This window comes from Rattus rattus, chromosome 2, assembly GCF_011064425.1.
Source record: "Rattus rattus isolate New Zealand chromosome 2, Rrattus_CSIRO_v1, whole genome shotgun sequence".
Taxonomy (NCBI): domain Eukaryota; kingdom Metazoa; phylum Chordata; class Mammalia; order Rodentia; family Muridae; genus Rattus; species Rattus rattus.
Genome location: NC_046155.1, coordinates 12,743,290 through 12,762,972, shown reverse-complemented (window position 1 = coordinate 12,762,972; position 19,683 = coordinate 12,743,290). Strand labels below are relative to the sequence as shown.

At 39.5% G+C, this 19,683-nt stretch overlaps 1 protein-coding gene across 1 annotated transcript; it reads right to left on the bottom strand.

Moving 5' to 3' along the window:
- Positions 1 to 4,032: 4,032 nt before the first annotated feature.
- LOC116893687 (glycine N-acyltransferase-like protein Keg1) lies at positions 4,033 to 15,721 on the bottom strand. The gene is made up of 5 exons (XM_032895404.1): positions 15,644 to 15,721; positions 14,254 to 14,361; positions 8,647 to 8,773; positions 7,200 to 7,368; positions 4,033 to 4,435 (listed from the first exon to the last, which is right to left on the bottom strand). Exons 1-5 carry the CDS (start codon positions 15,719 to 15,721, stop codon positions 4,033 to 4,035), a joined length of 885 nt encoding a protein of 294 aa, XP_032751295.1.
- Positions 15,722 to 19,683: the final 3,962 nt, after the last annotated feature.

Genomic DNA, 19,683 nt, shown 5'->3' with positions numbered 1-19,683 from the left:
TCTCATCGCTATTCAGGACACAGCCAGTGGGGATGCAGATTTACTGTAATTTTATTTATACATTCATAATAGAAGGAAATGCTAATGTGTAGCTGGGAATTGATGAAAATCAATCTCTCTCTCTCTCTCTCTCTCTCTCTCTCTCTTTCCCTCTCTCTCTCTCTCTCTCTCTCTCTCTCTCTCTCTCGATTCCCCAAGTTTAAAGGAACCTCTGGGAAATCAACTTGTAAGGCTTGAAGCGAGTCTTAACTACTAGGAACCCCAAGTGAGACACAAGAACAGAGTTCGATGCAAACACAAGAGGTTTATTTTCCAGATTGTCAAGGTTGACCTTCAATCAGCCCCTCGTGGCAAGTGACTAGAAGGTGACCCCGAATAACAATAAGTTTTTATTCTTTTTAGGGGTACAGGTTACATCAGCAAGGTTACAGTTCAAACTTATTGCTAAGCATATTGACCTTTGAATCTATTGGCTAGCAAGCATATGACATGCATTCAAACTCTATCTGGGACCAGAGGGTCAGGTGACTATCAGTCAGTACATTCTGCAATTTTTCAAGAATGTCCCAGCTCCTCCTGAGAACTGTGGGTGGAGAATGGAATTTAGCCTAGCTTTGACCTGAGGAGGAAGGCTGGTACTTGGCCTAATCTTGACCTGAGGCAGTGGGTGTAAAGCTGGCGAAAGCCCTTAGGGTCCTTCACTGGCCAAGCCTCTTAATAGCTCTTACACTTTAGTAAGAACTAGGATCCTTCAAATTGAACAAGACCAAAACTCCTCATTCTGAAAAGCCTTCCAAAGACCACAGCAGAGCTTCTTCCTGTCAAAAGATGTCTTCTAACATCACCCCTAGAAGCCTCAGAAATGTACATTCCTTTCAAAATAATGGAGAGAGCACCTTAATGAATCACCCTTTCCTTCCTTCCAAGTATTGACAAGGTCTACAATGATTGATTTCCAAGATTAAAGGACATTCCCATTCACTAAGGGTCTCTTCTCTTCCCAATAGGAGATATTATTAAATAGGTTGATACAAATCTAAGAAAAAAATGATGAGTCTGGAGATTTGAATTAGTATAGCCCCCATAGGCTTATATATTTGAATGCTTGATTCTCAGTTGGGTAGAACTGTTGGGGAATGACTAGGAAGTGTGGTGTTTATGAGAAGTGTGTCACTGGAGCAGATGTTAAGCTTTCCAATGCCCAAGTCATTCCCAGTTAGTTCTCTTTATGCCTTCTACTTGCCAAATGGGATATAAGCATTCAGCTACTGCTCCAGCACTATGCCTTATGTGCCTGCTTCCATGCTCCCCACCATGATGCTCATGAACTGGCCTTCTAGAACTATAAGCCTTGGATAAATTCTTCTGTAATTTGCCTTAGTCATGGTGTTTTGTCATGGCAACAAAAAAGTAACTAAGACAGTGGGAAAAGGCATTGTCATAGCTTTCTTTTTCTTTTTTCTTTTTAAAATTTTTATTATTTTTCTCTATTACATCTCGACTGCAGTTTCTCCTCCCTCCCCTCCCCACCATCCTCCCACCTCCCCTCAATTTTCTTTCTGATTTATATATTATATTATGTTATATATTATGTATATATTTATATGTTGTATATAATTCTTTGATAATTCCACACATGTCTGTAATTTTTTTGATCTTCTCCACCACCCTCTTCCTCTAGATCCACCTCAAAATGTCTCTTCCAGACTTCTTGTTCTCTCTCTCTCTCTCTCTCTCTCTCTCTCTCTCTCTCTGTGTGTGTGTGTGTGTGTGTGTGTGTGTCTGTGTGTGTGTCTGTGTGTGTGTGTCCCATTGAGCCTAATTAGTGCTGCTCCTAGATGCACATGGATATAGAGCCATCCTCTAGGGAAAACCTACGAGTGGCCACCCTCCAAGAAAAATTGACTCTCTCTCCTAAGCATCCATGGTTGCCAATGACTCCTTAGGTAGGGTGGGGCCTCATGCACTCCTTCCCTGTCCATACTGGGATTTCAATGAGCTTGATCTTGGGCAGGTCTTTTGCAGGTAATCACAGCTGAGATGAGTTCATGTGTGTAGTAGCCATGCCATGTCCAGAAGCTAGCATTTCATAGCTCTCTTCCCATCCTCTTGTTCCAATCTTTCTGTTTTTAAATTTTTTAATCACATCAGATCTTTTTTATACTTTGTATTGCATAGAAATTTTCACATTTAGTAGATAATGACTGAATATTAGCTATGCAAAATTATATACATGAAGAGTAAAAAAAAATTAATAGAGCTAAAAGAGCCCCTATACCACTTTATTTTGACTCATTCACTTTTTAGTGTATTCAGCAATTATCTCTATCCAGTTCTTCCTGTGATTTAGAAAATTTGGTGGGTACAAATGGGGAACAGTGACACTGAAGTACAATTTTAGGCATTTCTAGTTCAATTTTTTGCTTGTTATTTTCTACTCTTAAAAAACCAAGTGATTCATGACAGAAAATCTCATTAACATGCCTTCAGTCTTCACTAGTGATCCCTGTAACACAAGAAGACCTCTTGAAGAAAGGAAAGAGTTCATTCAGAATCCACTGAAGACCTCTTCTTTAGTCCTCCCCCCTCCCATACTATTTTTATTTTCATTTTTACATGTTCGAGCTGCCTAATCCTTGGTGTCGTTGTTTACCAAACATTGAATTATGATAGAAAATAGGCAAACCCCATTAGGTTCTGTACAGTAATCTAACATCAACTGGGATTTATTCCAAGAAGCATCCGCCCCTAGAGGACTTGGCGACTGCTGCTGCCCTCTGCTGGTTTGCCAAAGCCTTCAAAGTTCAGAGGATCTTTTTTGGACTGTCCTTCATTCTCTTTTAATCTGACCACTTTCTGCTCAACTCAGCTAACTATGAATGCAACCACATTATCCTCTCTACGGAAGAGCTGATCTCTCTATAACCTAAGATATCACTCTCCCCTCCCCTCTTTTCCCTTCCACCCCCTTCCCTCTTCTCTCCCCCTCTTTACTACCCTCCTTTCCTCTCCCTTCAGCACCCCAGTTCTGCTTCCCATCCTCCTTCCTCATCCCAACTTCTTCCTTTCTCCTACATAACAGACATCCGTTTTTCCTGTTTTTAATGTTGTTATTTTCTCTTCTCCACACAGTTCTTTGCCTTCTAGAGCTTAAGCTTCCATAAATAAAGAATTTATGACATATAAACGTTAGACTGAAGTAATGAAGCTCAGCCTTCAGAACAATGCTAAGTGTTCCTTCCTGGCACGGGAAGTAATAGTGAATGTTCATTGAGAAAAAAAATACAAATCTAGTCTCAAAGATCACCAGTTAGTCTTTTTTACTGTTTAAAGATTACATTTATTTATTTGTGTGTGCACATGCGCCCCATACCTGGGGAGGTTAGAGGACAAGTCGATGGAATAGATTCTCTCCTTTTACAATGTGGTTCCCAGGAATCAAATTCAGGTTACCAGGCTTGACTGCAGGCACATTTACTTGCTGAGCTCTAGTCTCTTTTCTAACAATTCTTACAGTTGTACCACACATACTGTGTATCTGTGTTTGCATGTATAGTAGTTTTTACATATTAACAATTTAATGTCTGGTGAGTGATGTGAGAACAAATGATTTTTGAATACACTCTTTTAGATGAAGGGCTACTTCTCCAACCCATAAAAGCAAAACTACAGAAAGCCAGAGGAAGTATGCCTGTGTGCAGGGTTGTGGGGGGTCAGGTCACAAAACAAACCTACTGACTAATAGCCATGGATCAATGAGCCTGCAAAACGAATAGAAGAGAGTACAATTTAGCCAAATGTGTTAGAGGAATCCTGAGAATGTGGGGGCAGGACATGGTGGCGTTCTGCATGCTGAGAAATGGAATTAAGAGCATGAGCAATGTGAGGGCGAAGAAACAGTGTGTGCAGCTCAATGTGATGCAACCCTGCTCTCTACAAGCACACACCACCCTAATGACCGTTCACATCTTTCTGTTCACTTAGCCATTTCTCCATCTACAAGTGCAGTCCCCCTCTCACTCTTTTCTGGCTTTAGAGAGGTACCCAGTTCCACTGGTTCCAGGTACAGGGCATGGGGACATGCCCCAGCATGGCAGACATTCTCTGAACGGTGAGGTTAACCTTATCCACATGTAAATACATGGGAAAGCCCAGCTTTTCTAGTGTCTGAACCTGGTGAAAAGCAACATGGTAAATGAGGCTCTGGTGCCGGTACTTAGGCAAGGTGCCTGCCATTCTTAGTTCTCCAGTGTGATCCATCAGGGCCCAGGACACAGGGGTCCCCTCAGGCCCCATAATACAGACGCTGGGAAAGGTAAAGATACAGCGTTCAATGAACTTCCGGCTCTTCTCATTGCCACCAAAATACCAGATGCTGTTCACCAATGCAGCATGCTTAACATCCAGACGGGCAAATTTGAATAACTGATGGTCACTATTGAAAACAAGAAGAAAGAAGTCTTTAGTTACATAGGCGGTGAATAAGTTTATTCATTTCCCCCTAAATTATTCCAAGAGGCAAAAGATAGAATATCTAAGATACTGTACTCTGCCATCAGATTGCCTGAGTTCCCATCATTAGTGAGCGCGCGCGAGCGTGCGAGTGTGCGTGTGTGTGTGTGTGTGTGTGTGTGTGTGTGTTTGTGTCTCTGTGTGTGTGAGTTTGCTGATTAATCACTCTTGAATTTTTGAATTTCCTCATCTAGTGATCAAGAATAATAAGCAATTTTCATGGCAGACTAATGAGCCGGCGTGGTAAGGACTCAGATTCAGCGCCTAGCAGGTAGTAAAACCTTTCCAAGCAATATTTCCAGTTCTTATTTGCCTGTGACCATTGATTTTCTGAGAGTTCAAATATGATCATTTTTGTTTTATATAAAAGGAAAAATGCAGATAAGCAAGTTTCCTAAAACACATGAAGCAAGCAGAAAAGTCAAAGTTCAGAATCGTAGAACTTGGTATCTTGTGCTCCTGAGACATTGTGATGAGCAAAAGAAAGTCAAGAGCAAAAAAGGCAACAATGTGGAATGAAGATGGCCTTTGTCACTAAGTCCTGATGTCTGAAGACACCTATAATGATGCAAAGGGGCTTAGGGAGTCATCCTGGAGCTCTGAAAGTAGAATGAACCACTGCATTTCAACTCTAGTTACACGTGCCATCATCCATGTGCTGAGCAAGCTATTGCGTCATCAGATTCTTTCTGTTGAGAGAATATACTGAACTCCTATCTCACAGTAGGACACACTTTCTAGTAGGTTCTAGATGGGGATGCTGCCCAGGTCACCATGTAGTTTACAAAAAGAACAGAGTTCTTCCAGGTACACAGTCATGTGCCTGAGCATCCTCAAATCACATACCCATTGCCAGCTTTCCATTCTTCTAAGCATTATGTTAAACATAAATTGGACAATGTGAAATGTGTTCAAAATCTGTTTATTAGAATCCAGTTGTCTTATGCAGAGAATTAACTGAACACATATTTGTTTAAAACCTACTGTGTGCTAGCAACTGATGATCCCAGCTCCTGCAGCATTTGCTTTCTTCTTAGAGAATGAATCAAATATTGGACCTGTAGGATAAATTAACTAGTTCCAAACACTCAGGAGTGCTATGAGTAAAACGAAGTTGGGCCCTTGTGGAGGTGACTTTTATTGAAATGCTTTACCCAGGACTCCAAGGAGGTAATTTGTGAACAGATCTGGGTAACAAAGTAAATGATTAGGATACGATTGATCTGCCTAGGAGAGAGATATTTTAGACAGAGAGGAGCTAATAATCTTAGAGGCCTGAGCTTGTGAATGTTAAGTAGAAATCTTATAAAGCTTGGTACATGGTTGTACATTAGCTTCTGCATTTAGCTTCAACACTAAATGAAATCGTGAAATCATTCACACAAAGGCCTCAGGTCACCAAACCAATATTAGATTGTTAATTGGTTTCTCTGAGAAAAAGGAGTGAGCAAGAGAGTGAGTGAAAGCAAGAGATAGAAAATATGAACGAGAGTCCCTCAGCTTTAGTCCTTACCAAAATAATTAACTTGAAGTAACCTGACGTCAACCAATATGACAAATTCTATTGTTGTATCTTCTTTTTCCTATTTTACATGGAAAATAATATTGAAATGGCAACACATTTGGGTGCCGTTATTTTAGCCTTTCTCAGTCTATGGAATCAACTTCTTCTTCTTTAGACTACTTCTTTTGGCAGAATGTCTAATCATCTGATTTTATACTTTTACATAAAAGACAGGTAATGTTTCTCTAAAATGACCTTGTCATATTTTTGACAAAGGCTAGGCATTTTGGAGGGAAGAAACAATAGAAGAAGCCAGGTCTGAGAGGTTGATGTAAATCTCCTCTTAAAGGGTCAAGGACTCTAAAATTATCTGGAAGTGTGGCAGGAAGCACTGAACTCTTGTGAGCAGAGACATGGTCCTTATTTAAATCTCACTGTGATTACACAGCAACTCTGCAGGATACTGGTTGGATGGTTATTAAGACTAGAGTTAGCAGGGGTAGTGAAGGCAAGGCAGCTTAATGAGCAACCCACATTCAACCTGTGTAAGCAATTAAAAATTTAAATTATAGTTATTTGTTCATTTGTATGGGTGTTACATGCTCTCACGGGAAGATCAGAAGATAACTTTTGGGAGTTGGTTGTGTTCTTCATTGTGTAGGTTCCAGAGATTGAATTCAGGTAATCAGACTTGCCAGCAAGCACTTTTAGCTGCTGCACCATGTCACTAGCTCCTGATATAGACAATCTGGTTTAGAAAGGGGCATTTAAAGATATGTTTAGGATTTCAGTATAAGGTCATCCCAATTATTTTGGGGGTCACAAACCCATAACTGCCCTTACAATAGACAAATGAGGAAAAGACACGAATGAGAGAGAAGGTCATGTAAAAGTGTTCTTAGGGAGCGAAGCAATGCATCCCAAAGCCAAGGTACTCCTGGGATGTCATTAGGTGTTGGAACAGATCAGAAGGGACTCTACGCTGTGAGTTCCAATGTGTCATACAGCTCTGCCACATCTTGATTTTTACCTTCTAGACTACAAAATAAGGACAGATCGCATGCGTGCTGATTCTAACCCATGTTTTAGGGTGAACCTTTCATGATTACTTTGAAAACCTAACAGAGGAAGCATGTCATTAATAAGAAAGTGAATGGTTCAGAACAGCTTTGTTCACACTTACAAAGGCGTGGGTTTGTCACTGCTGACTAAGTGCTTTGCATCCACCAAGGAAGGAGTCAGTTTCTTTGCTGTATGAGATACCATATAGAGAAAGCACTGCTTATGCTTGACCTTGCCCAAGTTAGTGGCTCCAAGGTTTTCTATCACTTTGCCCAGGTCTGACTGTGAACCTTTATGGGGAGAATAAGGGAAAAAGATATATAATTATACATATTAATATTTGGGGAAAGCTACTCAGTGGAGTCAAAGGGAATATTAACAGAATCAAGCCTTGTGTTAAATCATGATAGCTTTTTATATTATAGAGATGAATTCCCTGCATTGTCTTTTTAATTTAAGTTTTGGATGGTATCATGAAGCCTGTCTACATAAGCATGCAGTTATATCTACCAAAGAAGATGAGTTAGAGGCAAGTAACTGAAAATGAATGGACGATTTCTATGTACTTAGCCCATTACATTGTTATTATAAGTTTCTTAGTTTCATGTCTTTTTCTTTTTCTTTTTGCACCAATATGACTCCCTTCACCATGAATTGGCTTTTGTTCATTTGTAAAATTTGCTTAGGCTTATAGAAAAATGTGATTTAGTAAACATGTTTCAAAGAAAGAATGCACTGGGTTTAACTTTCACATTTTGTTCCTGATCCTGTGACATTTACATGTCACCCAATCCACTTCCCTCTGTCCCTGTAGTTAAGAGTTGACACAGTGCTATTATTCCAGAATGCCAGACTTGGGATCATGATGAGCCTATTCCCACAGATAACCCATATGTGTGAACTCAGATGAGACCAGCAGAGATGCATAGCTGAATCTGACCCACATTTCCTACCCATACAATTGTAAGGTTAAATGATTGTCATTTCAAAATGATATTGAGAAGACTTGAAATTCTATAAAACTAAGTAGGATATTCATAAGGTTTTTTCTTTAATGGTATCATTTAGTACTTAAGGGCTGTGTTTGAAATCATATTATAAGCATTTTTCTCATTATTTTTAAATCTCCATAGCAGAAGTAACTTACCCTTTACCACACAGCTAAAAACTGGTTCAGCCAGGCTTCAATCTTAGATTATACAAATCCAGAAGCCGTAGTCTTATTTACTAAAAAATTCCTGTGACAATGTGACAATATATTAAAACAAATATTAAATGGAGGATATATTGCTCCCACATTTATGTTGATTAATAAAATATAGACATTCTAAAGAATAAGTCCTAAGATGGTAAGGAATTACATTAAATTTCTTTGAAAATGTTATACACTGTAACTCAAGGGTTCCTTTGGAGGGGGTAGACGCTAAGCCAAGGAACAGACAGCAGCCTGTTCAGTGTCCATGGCTTGCAAAAAATTTGTGTGGGGTGTTGTGATGCTTGTTCAAGAAGTTATTTCCATCGTGTGTACACAGAAGGTCACAACATCCCACATGCACCCATTTTCTTACTTTGGATCTGCAAATGTTGTTTCCAGTTAATGACGTCTGATGAGCCAAGGAATTCCTGACAGTGCTTGGGATCCTTGGAATAAATTAGGTAAGTGTTGTTGTAGTGGTCAAGGTCATCTGTCATGTCCTGTTTTAGAAAAGAAGAATCAATCAAAATGTTTATAGGTGGTATAGTGTTTGTTATATCAGTATTCAGTTTCAATTTTGTGAGGAACCTCCAGACTGATTTCCAGAGTAGTACCAGTTTGCAATCCCACCAACAATGGAGGAGTGTTCCTCTTTCTCCACATCCTCACCAGCATCTGCTGTCACCTGGGTTATTTAAATTATTTAAAAATAATAAAAGTAGTAGTTCCTGTAGGTTTATGTTGTAATTATTTACAATTCAAAGTCAAGACAAAATACTCTCATTCAATTCAAAGTAAGGGTACAGAGCTAAACAAAACATCCTCAGCTGAGGAATGCCGAATGGCCGAAAAGCACCTAAAGAAATATTCAACATCCTTAATCATCAGGGTAATGCAAATCAAAACAACCCTGAGATTCCACTTCATACCAGTCAGCATGGCTAAGATCAAAAACCCAGGTGACAGCAGATGCTGGCGAAGATGAGGAGAAAGAGGAACACTCCTCCATTGTTGGTGGGATTGCAGACTGGTACAACCATTCTGGAAATCAGTCTGGAGGTTCCTCAGAAAATTGGACATTGCACTACCTGAGGACCTAGCTATACCTCTCCTGAGCATATACCCAAATGATGCTCCAATATACAATGAAGACACATGCTCCACTATGTTCATTGCCACATTATTTATATTAGCCAGAAGCTGGAAAGAACCCCAATGCCATTCAACGGAGGAATGGGTACAGAAATATGGTACATTTACACAATGGAGTACTACTCAGCTATCAAAAACAATGACTTCATGAAATTCATAGGAAAATGGATTGAACTAGAAAATATTATCCTGAGTGAGGAAACCCAATCACCGAAAAACACACAAAGCATTCTCTCACTGATAAGTGGATATTAGCCCCAAAGCTCAAATTACCCAAGATACAATCCACAGACCACTTGAAGCTCAAGGAGAAGGATGACCAAAATGCGGATGCTCCCACCCCTTCTTAAAAAGAGGAACAAAAATATCCATAGGAAGGGATATGGAGGCAAAGTTTAGAGCAGAGACTGAAGGAACATCCAGTCTGAGCCTGCTTCACATGTGGCTCATATATATACAGCCACCAAAACTAGATAAGATTGATGAAGCTAAAAAGTGCATGCTGAAAGGGACCAGATATAGATCTCTCCTGAGAGACACATCCAAAGCTTGTCAAATCTAGAGGTCAATGCAAACCACTGAACTAAGAACAGGAACCCCTTTGGGAGAATTAGAGGAAGGACTAAAAGAACTGAAGGGGCTTGAGACCCCGTAAGAGCAACAATGCCAACCAACCAGAGCTTTCAGGGACTAAACCACTACCCAAAGACTATACATGGACTGACCCAGGGCTCCAAAAGCATATATAACAGAGAATAGCCCTATTTGGGCACCAGTGGAAGGGGAAGTCCTTGGTCCTGCCATGGTTGGACCCCAGTGCAGGGGAATGTTGGAGGGGGACGGTAAGTGGGGTGGATGGGGGGGAAACACCCACATAGGGGAAGGGGAGGGGATGGGGGCTTATGGACAGGAAATTGGGAAAGGGAATAACATTTGAAATGTAAATAAAGAAATATATATAATAAAGAAATAAAATTTCAAAAAAAGAGCATTACCCCAAATCAAGAGAAACCAGAGTATTATAAAATTCATGTAGAAGAATCAAAATAACAAATTAAAAGCAAAACATTTAGGAAAAAGTATACTTGCTCTGGGCTATAAATGCTCTGGGATTCAAATCTATTCTGAACACAGATTCAGAATATTCACCTACAAATAGAGAACCAATCTGTGAGACAGATCACAATGAGTGTGTTTCTAGCCCCTAATACAATGTGTGCCCGGATGGAGTCAATGGCTACTACTGCTTCAGCGTGTCTAGATACCAAGGCAGGCATTCTGACTTGGAAGTAGATGATTGTTTCTGATCCCTGAATGAATGAGTCTTTATGCATCAATGAGATAGGATGAGATAGATACACGTGTCTGTCCTCAAGAGTATTCTGGTGTGAACTGTGAGTTGGAAGTTAATGAATGTGGATCCCCACCATGCGACATTGTGCTATGTGTCACACGATATTCTTAGGGCTTACTTCTCTGACTATGCACCTGATTTCTTGGAGGACACTGTGAACTCTGATGAATGTGCCAGTCAGTCATGTCTCCATGGAGGTCTTTGTGTGGATGGAGGAGACAACTATGACTGTGACTAAACAGATACTGGATTGACAGGGACACACTGTGAGACTTTTGATGCCTCATTGTTGGGCAAAGCCTTGTCACAAGGACACATCATGTGAAGACACTGTTGACAGTTATATTTATAACTGCTGCCCTGGATACTCAAGTGCCCTCTGTGAGAGAGACATAAATGAATGCAGTAGCAATTCCTGCCAATTTGGTGGGGAACATGCTGAGCTGTCCTCAGAGGACAAATAGGGACACATGGCAGGCCTGCTGTCTTCCTTCAACTTGGAGCCTCAGGCTCCATTTGAATTTGTCAACCTGGGTTCTTAGAGAGGAGTCTATCAGAACTGTCCTCTGCAAGGCTATACTGAACAGCTGACCAAAGCAGATGCAGAGACCTATAGCCAAACATTAGACTGAGCTTGGAGAGTCTCTTTGAAGAGTTGGGGGAAGGATGGAGGAACTGGGAGACATGGGGACTCCACAAAAAAGATCAGTAGAGTCAACTAATCTGGGCCCTTAGGTGCTCCCAGAGACTGAACCACCAAGCAAGGAGCATATCAGGGCTGGCCCTGGCCCTGGCCCTGGCCCTGGCCTCCTCACACACATGTATCAGATGTGCAGCTTGGTCTTCATGCAGGTCCCCCAACAATTGGAGCTGGGACTTACCCTGACTCTGTTGCCTGCCTGTGGATCTTGTTCACCTAACTGACTTGCTCGGTCTGGCCTCAGTGGGAGAGGATGTGCCCAGTCTTGCAGTGACATGAAGTATCAGGATGGGTTGGTACCCGGGGGTGAGGGAACCTCTGCATTTCAGAGATGAAGGGGAGTGGTAGTGAGAAGAGTGGTCATGTGAGGGAAGAGAGGTAGAGTCTGTGGTCAGGATATAAAGTGAACAAATAAATTAATGAAAAAAAAAAACCAAATAGGGAGCCAAAGATAAAGCTAATAAGGTAGATACTCCTCAGAGTAACTTATTATTCTTGAGAAAATGACAACCACATAAAACAAATAGATCAGCATATATGCATATACATGTATACATGTATATGTGGAACAAGTTTATAAACCCATAATAGCACTACTTAAATATGAAGAAGCATACCACAGAAATATTACTTCCATTAATATATAATCTGAATTCTTTTATTCCTCTAATTTTAATGAAATATTAAATAAATTATGTATATTTATAATAATGCTTTAGATCAAACTATTGATTTTCCTGTTCTGCCTTATAAAATATTTAAGTCATCTTCAAAATTCATGTTGGCAAAGTTTTACATTTGGAATCGAGAATAAACTCTGATTCACTCCCTGTAACATTAACCACCTGTAGCTCTTTTCTTCTACTTTGTTTTAGTGACTTTGCTGTAGGTGATTGATGTAAAGGCAGTGTAACACATTGGTAGGAAACCAATACTACAACGGAAAGTTGTCATAGAGTGAGAATCAGTTGTATTATTTGATATCTGGTGATTTTTAATGACAGGAACCATATTGCAATCTAGGATAATAGTTGAAATGGAACTAAGAACTCACTTGTTACAATATACACATCTAACTTAGGAAATGTTCTTATCTCCAAATAGTTACTTACTTTTATTTTGTGGGTATGAAAGCCTTTCTTGCATGTATGTGTGCATACGACATGTGTTGAATGCCTGCAGAGGCCAAGAGGGCATCAGATTCCAGATAACTGGAGTTACTGACAGTTGTGAGCCACCACATAGGGGTTAGGAACCAATCCCTGGTCCTCCACAAAGGCAACAAGTGCTCTTAACCACTGACCCATTTCGCTAACCCTCAGGAAATATTTTAATATTTATAATAAAAGATCAAGCCATTCTTTGAGTCTCAGCATGATCTTAAGTTAGTATGACCTATCCATTTCCTAGCCACCAGCAAGTCTCAGATGCCAGAAAAGCAAGAGGCTCCCAGGATCCAACAGGGGTGAGATTAGCTGAAATGTTCAACAAAGGGGAGGGAGAACCTGTATCCAGAGTTTAGGCAAGGCACCTGGTTGGGGAATGGGACCACCTACCCACTCTTCTCAAAATTGTAACCCAGAACTGCTTCTGTCCAAAGGAAATACAGGGACAAAGAATGGAGCAGAGATTGAAGGAAAGGCCATCCAGAGACTCCCTCACTTGGGGATCCATCCCATATGCAGCCACCAAACCCAGCCACTATTGCTGATGCCAAAAAGTGCTTGCTGACAAAACCTGATATGGATGTCTCCTGAGAGGCTCTGCCGGAGTCTTAAGGATACGGATGAGGATGGTTGCATCTAACCATTGGGACTGAGCATCCCAACAGAGGAGTTACAGAAAGGACTGAAGAAGCAGAAGGGTTTCACAGCCCCATAGGAAGAACAACAATTCCAACTAACCAGACTCCTCAGAGCTCCCAGGGTCTAAGCCACCAACCAAAGAGTACACCTGGAGAGACCCGTGGCTCCAGCCGCATATGTAGCAGAGAATGGCATTGTCTGGCATCAATAGGAGGGGAAACCCTTAGTCCTGTGAAGGCTCGATTCCCCAGTGTAGGGGAATGCCAGGGCAGTGAGGTGGGAGGAGTTGAGTGGTAGGGGGAGCATCCTCATAGAAGCAGAGGGAGCAGGCATGGGAGAGGGGGAGACAAGGAAAGGGGATAACATTTGAAGTGTAAATTCATAAAATATCCAATAAAAAGAACTAAGAAAAGAAAGAAGGAAAGAAAGAAAGAAAGAAAGGAAGAGAGAAAGAAAGGAAGGAAGAAATAAATAAATAAAGAAAGGAAGGAAGGAAGGAAGGAAGAAAGAAAGAAAGAAAGAAAGAAAGAAAGAAAGAAAGAAAGAAAGGAAGGAAGAAAGAAAGGAAGGAAGAAAGGAAGGAAGGAAGGAATGAAGGATGGATAGAGGGATAAAATTTGCCTGCAGTTCAAATAAGCCAGTGCTGATGGAGGAACCGTTCTAGCAAACAAACAAAATCATGAGTGGAGATGAAATTGTACAATCTGTACCTGTAGTTAACTTTCTCCATGTGTCATTACTATAACCATTGTGTATTTCCCTACATGTCATACTATTCTGTAATTTTTCTGTAGACTTTTCTGCATTCTTTCAGACAGAGTATTGGTTGACATCATTATAATTTATTTCGTTTCTCAGGATGGGAGTAGGCATCTACCATAGTACCATATTACCACATTGTCACACACACATTCTAGGAATTCAACAAATGTAGGGGTACAGGCATATTTATTGTATATTGCAACTTACCTGTTCCTGTGGTCGAATAACAACAGTATTAAAATCAGGCCACTTGTCCACCACAGCCTTGAGTTTGAATGGATTTCCCTGGTTCATGTGGAAGACAGTCCCATAAACCTAAATATTTTAACATTGTAGGAATGTCAGCAATTACAAAACGATGGTAAAATGTAACATATTTGACCTGAACAAGGATCATTCCCATGAAATTATGAAAATTTTGTTGAAAAGATGTAATCTTTCAAATGGTCCCTAGTGACTAGCTGCTTGTTCTAACAAAAATATATTTGAAACATTAGTAAGATAAAATATAAAGAATGATAAGGTCTATAAATAAACTGATGGGCCCCCCATTGTAGAATCTAATAGATATTTTACATGGATTTCAGATTTCTTTTTTCATGTGTCAAGTGAATTTTATAAAGCTGAGCCTTTTCAGAAATGAATTCCATTCATTACTCTAGTGTTTTCTCTCATTACTCCTTAATCATTTTTATGATTGCTGCTTTAATATCCATATCATGTGATTTTTATATTTGTATCATGTAGCTGTTGATATCTGTTTATCATCTAACTTAAAATTTTTGTTCCTCATCTAAGCTAAGATTTAGCCAGGCTTAGTGACGCAGGTCTGTTATCTCAGCTAGTAGGGATGCTGGGGCAATTAGATTGTAAGGGACACCTGGGGTATGGAGAGAGCCACAGGCCAACTTATAAAAAAGTGGCTTCAACACCATGTGCATATTTTATGACAGAAAATTTTACCTCATCTCTTCTGGGAAGATGTGATAGGTCAAATTCTGGTTCACAGTAAATCCCACAACAAGTTGTGTGGTACATATGACACCTGGAAATTCTTGTACATTTAGTCTTTTTTTCACTGAAATAATATGTGCTTCGAAAAAGCATCTGATGATTCACATTTTAACTTAAAATCTTCCCCTGCTAGAGCTCTTATAGGGCTCAACGAAAGCAAAATTTAAGTAAGATCAGAACCCTTATCACCTGATATCTAACATGACTTCAACTAAATGATGTGTTGATTAAGAATCAGGAAAAATTTTTTCCCTACTGGCATTTAAATCTAAGACTTCGCACCTGCTAGGCAAACACTCTATCATCGAACTATAGTAGTTCCAATTTTCTTTTGAGTGTTTATTTTGTGACAAATTCTCACAAAAATCGTGAAATATCCTTTGGAAGTGAACAGTGACATGTTTTAGACAGTGGAGAGCAGCTCTTTGCTACTATAAAATGAGACTTCTTTCTTCTCTGGGAAAATAAGCACAGGTTAGAGACACGCCGTGATGTCAATAAGTTTTCAGTGAGTCTTGACCTCTTCCTTCCCCTGCCATAGCAAGGTGCTGTCCTTATTGCTCTGAGAATGGATTAATTTTACCTTTAAGGACTCAGGGAGGTGCTTCCTTAGGGAATTCTTCAGAATCTGCAGTGCCTCAGAACTCTGTATATAGAACATCTCTTCTAATACCTTAGATGAAAAAACAAAAAAACAACAATGATAGCATGTTAGGAGTGGGGAGAGACTACATAGCATGTCTAGACCACCTCTAAAGATAATGATCCGTAGGCTTATAAACATCTAGAATTTATTTCTCTCAGCTTGAGGAAGTCCATGATCAAGGGATTGGTCTGGTCTTGTTTTGTGGCACTCTGCTTTCTGTCTGTTGGGTACACTTTCTTGCTCTGCCTTCTCAGGATGAAAGGAGTAAGCTTGCTTTCTGGAGCTTAATCTACAAAGGCATTCACAACATCCAAAAAGGTGACTGATCCAATAACCCTGCAAGGGCCCAGACCTATTATTATTTATCATATTGGCAATGCGTCCCAACACATGACTCTTACAGAGACACAAACATTCAGACCATAGCAATGTTAAGCTCAATCGACAGTTATTGAAAATGTTCCTCCTGTTTTATTAAGCATTCTCTGTAGTCATTGAAAAACAGTAGGACATATGTGTGAATATAGTTCTCAATTTTCTCTTTGGTTTCTTCATGTTTGTTGTTCTTACGTTAATGCCTTTTGATTGCTGTGTCTTAAGGGAGAAAGGGTTTTATTTTGGCTAAGAGTTCTAGGTTTCAGCCCATCGTGGTGGAAAAGTCAATGTATCAGGAACATGAAGCAACTGGCCAGATTATCTCTACAGTGAGAAGCTATCAATGGGGACATGTATGCTAGGGCTCATATCAGTTTGTATACAATTCAGAAGCTTGCCCAGGGAATGTTCTGCCTGTAGTGAACCCTGGAATTGGCCTGTTCTAGCTGCCTTGAGACAGCACAAATGATTGTGTTGTTTTTGATGATTGAGCCTATGGTTTCTGGGGGCACTTTGTGTGCCTTTTATTTCTTGAGAACCCAAGGCACTCCCTAAAGCAGTGAAGCATTCAGGCCACACATTTGTCTATGAGTTTCTTAGAAGCCAGTAGACATTTAATATTAGACATTAATCTTGTATCCCTGGTCTGGCTTGCAAACCCCCATATAGCCTGTTGTATATAAAAATGAGGAGGATATAAAATGTTCGATTACTTGAAATAAACTTTTCTCAGTCTCAGTCTTGCTGAGATCCCTTCAGCCTGGCCTGACTCATTCACACTAACCACAGTGAGAGACCCTGGTTCAGTAAGTAAGAGCTGGTACTTATCCCTGCACATAATTACGATTGGTTATGTATCAATAAACATAGTTCCAAAGTTTAGATACCCAGGTCTCAAATGTCTTGAGATTCTGTCAATTCTGATAATTAACACTAACCTTCACAGATATGATGAGTCTAACAAAATTTTAGGTGTTATGGTTATTTAGAATATTTATATAAATTTATTTTGGAATAAGTCTGTGAATGTTTGCTAAAATGCTTCTGAAGTTTATATTAAGCTATCAGTCAGTCGATAGCCCATTTAGGTAAGAAGTAATATCAGAAAAATATCGGATATTCCAACATACAATATATTGTGACATATCTTTGCATGTTTCTCAGATCACCATTAAAATTTTCTGACATATTTTAAGTTGGGACTTTAAAATTAATGTTTTGTTACATAAACTTTTAGGTATAAACTTACTTCATTCTGTGGGTGATTTTGTGAATAAGTTATAAGATTTAAAACTTTTCTATTATATCTATTGAAATACAATTCATTCTTAAATAATTAGCCCTACATGTTATAAACTAGTACTTAACATATTAGCCCCAGTAGCTCTTGCTACTACTATTCATTTGAAGGTTATTTTAAATTTGCCTTCTGTATAATCAGCCATGGATTTTTTGTGAAGAAAAGTTATTTCTCTTTATCCTTTTCTGCCTATTTCTTTTTGTTGTCCCTTGGAACTGCATAGAAATTCTAGTAGGTGTGCTTATAGGCTTTTATTTTGTTTTTGTTTACTTAGTGCACACTATCTTTTCCTTGGGAAGCACATCTATGAATTCGAGAAGTTTTAAAGATTTATTTATTTATTTTATGTACAGCATTCTGCCTGCATATGTGACTGCAGGCCAGAAGAGGGCACCAGATCTCATTATAGATGGTTGAGAGCCACCATGTGGTTGCTGGGAATTGAACTCATGACCTCTGGAAGAGCAGTCAGTGCTCTTAACCGCTGAGCCATCTCTCCAGCCCATTCGAGAAGTTTTAAACCTTTGAAAACTTCAGCACAGATAAGAGTCTCCTGGGCCTCTTTTTTGGTTAAGGAGCTATTGGCAGCTGATGGCTGCTGGGACAAAATGGTAATTTCTGTTGGGATATGTGGACACTGCCTATGCCAGAGTGGATGGCCCCCCGTGGTCAGCGCTAATTGGACTCAAGAGTCTAGTAATAATAATTTAAAAGGAGGACATGAAGACAGAAGGGACACAGGTGTATTAGTCCCCAGAGAATTTGAGGAAGGTAGGAGGGAATGGAGACATTGTATATATCTATCATTGTATATATGTATCAAAATTTCAAAGAATAAATAAAAATATTTTTAAAAATGGTAAGTGTTCCTTGAGATAAAGATAGATTTCTCACTATGGAAATGCACCTAAATAATAATAGCTGCTAATAATAGTAATAGGTCAGAAAGAGGTATCCTTTCAAATACTAAGGTCATCCAGATGGCACAATGCTTTAATCTTAGCATTTGGGAGGCAAAGGCAGGCAGACCTCTGAGTTCAAGGCTAACCTGGTCTACAGAGTGAGTTCCAGGACAGGGTTACCCAGAGAAACCCCTGTAAAGGAAAAAAATGCTAAGGCAGTAGGGTCGGAGAGATGACTCTCAACAATTATGAGTACTTGTTGCTCCTGCATATAATATGGGGTTAATTCAATGCACCTGCAGGATAACTCTTGATCTTCTGTTACTCCAGGTCCAGTAATGTCCACTTCCTTATTTTAATTAAAAATTATTTTGTCCATTGTAATTTGTTGTTTTTCCCCTCCCACAAATCCTCCAAGATTCTCCCCAATTCCCTCCTCACACAACTTTATATTATCTCTTTCTCTCAAAAATAAAATCAAGAAACAAATATGAAATAAAACAAGGAACAAAAATAGGAATAAATAAAAAATGAGCAAAAGACAAGTAAGGAAAAATGCCAAAAGAAAGCAAAAAGAAACAAAAGGTTTACAAAACAAACAAACAAAAATTGAGTTTGGTGTGTTGGCCAGCTACTCCTGGGCTAGGTACTTACTTGGTGTGTCATTAATATACCCACTCCCTAAGAGAAAACTGATTTTATCTTTGGCAGAGGGTATCATTTTAAGACAGATAGTTCCTTGGTTAGAGATTGGGCCTCATGTTCACTGCACTTCTCTGTCTTGGTGTTGAGACCTCCCCTGGCTTGAATCTTTGCAAGTCGTGGTGTACTGCCTTATCTCTGTAAGTCCACATATGCCTCAGTCCTGTTGTGTCTGAACAATACCTGTTCCTAGGAGTCACCCATTTCCTCTGGCTCATATGATCTTCCTGCTTTCTCTTCTGCATGGTTTCCTCAGTGTTGAAGGGAGGCATTTGACGAAGACATTCCTTTTGTGACTAAGAAGTCCAAAATCTCTTATTTCAGAACATTGTCTAATTGTGAGTCTCTCTGTTAATTCCCATCTATTACAAGAAGAATTTTCTTTGAGGTGGATTGAAGAAAGTACTGATCTCTGGGTATAGCAGTATGCTATTAGGAGTCATTTTATTGTTGTCGTTTTTTTTTTTTTTTTTTTTTTTTTTTTTTAAGCAGGATAATACTTTTGTGTTTTTCCCTAAGACATATGATATATCTCGTCTTGGGTTCATGGCCACAACAGGAGTGTCAGGTATGGGTTACATCTCATGGATTGGGCCTTAAGTTTAATTTTAAAAGGGGATTGGTTACTCCTATAGCACTTGGGCCAGTACTGTACAAGTATATCTTTCAGGTATATCACTGGATGCTATTGGTGATTA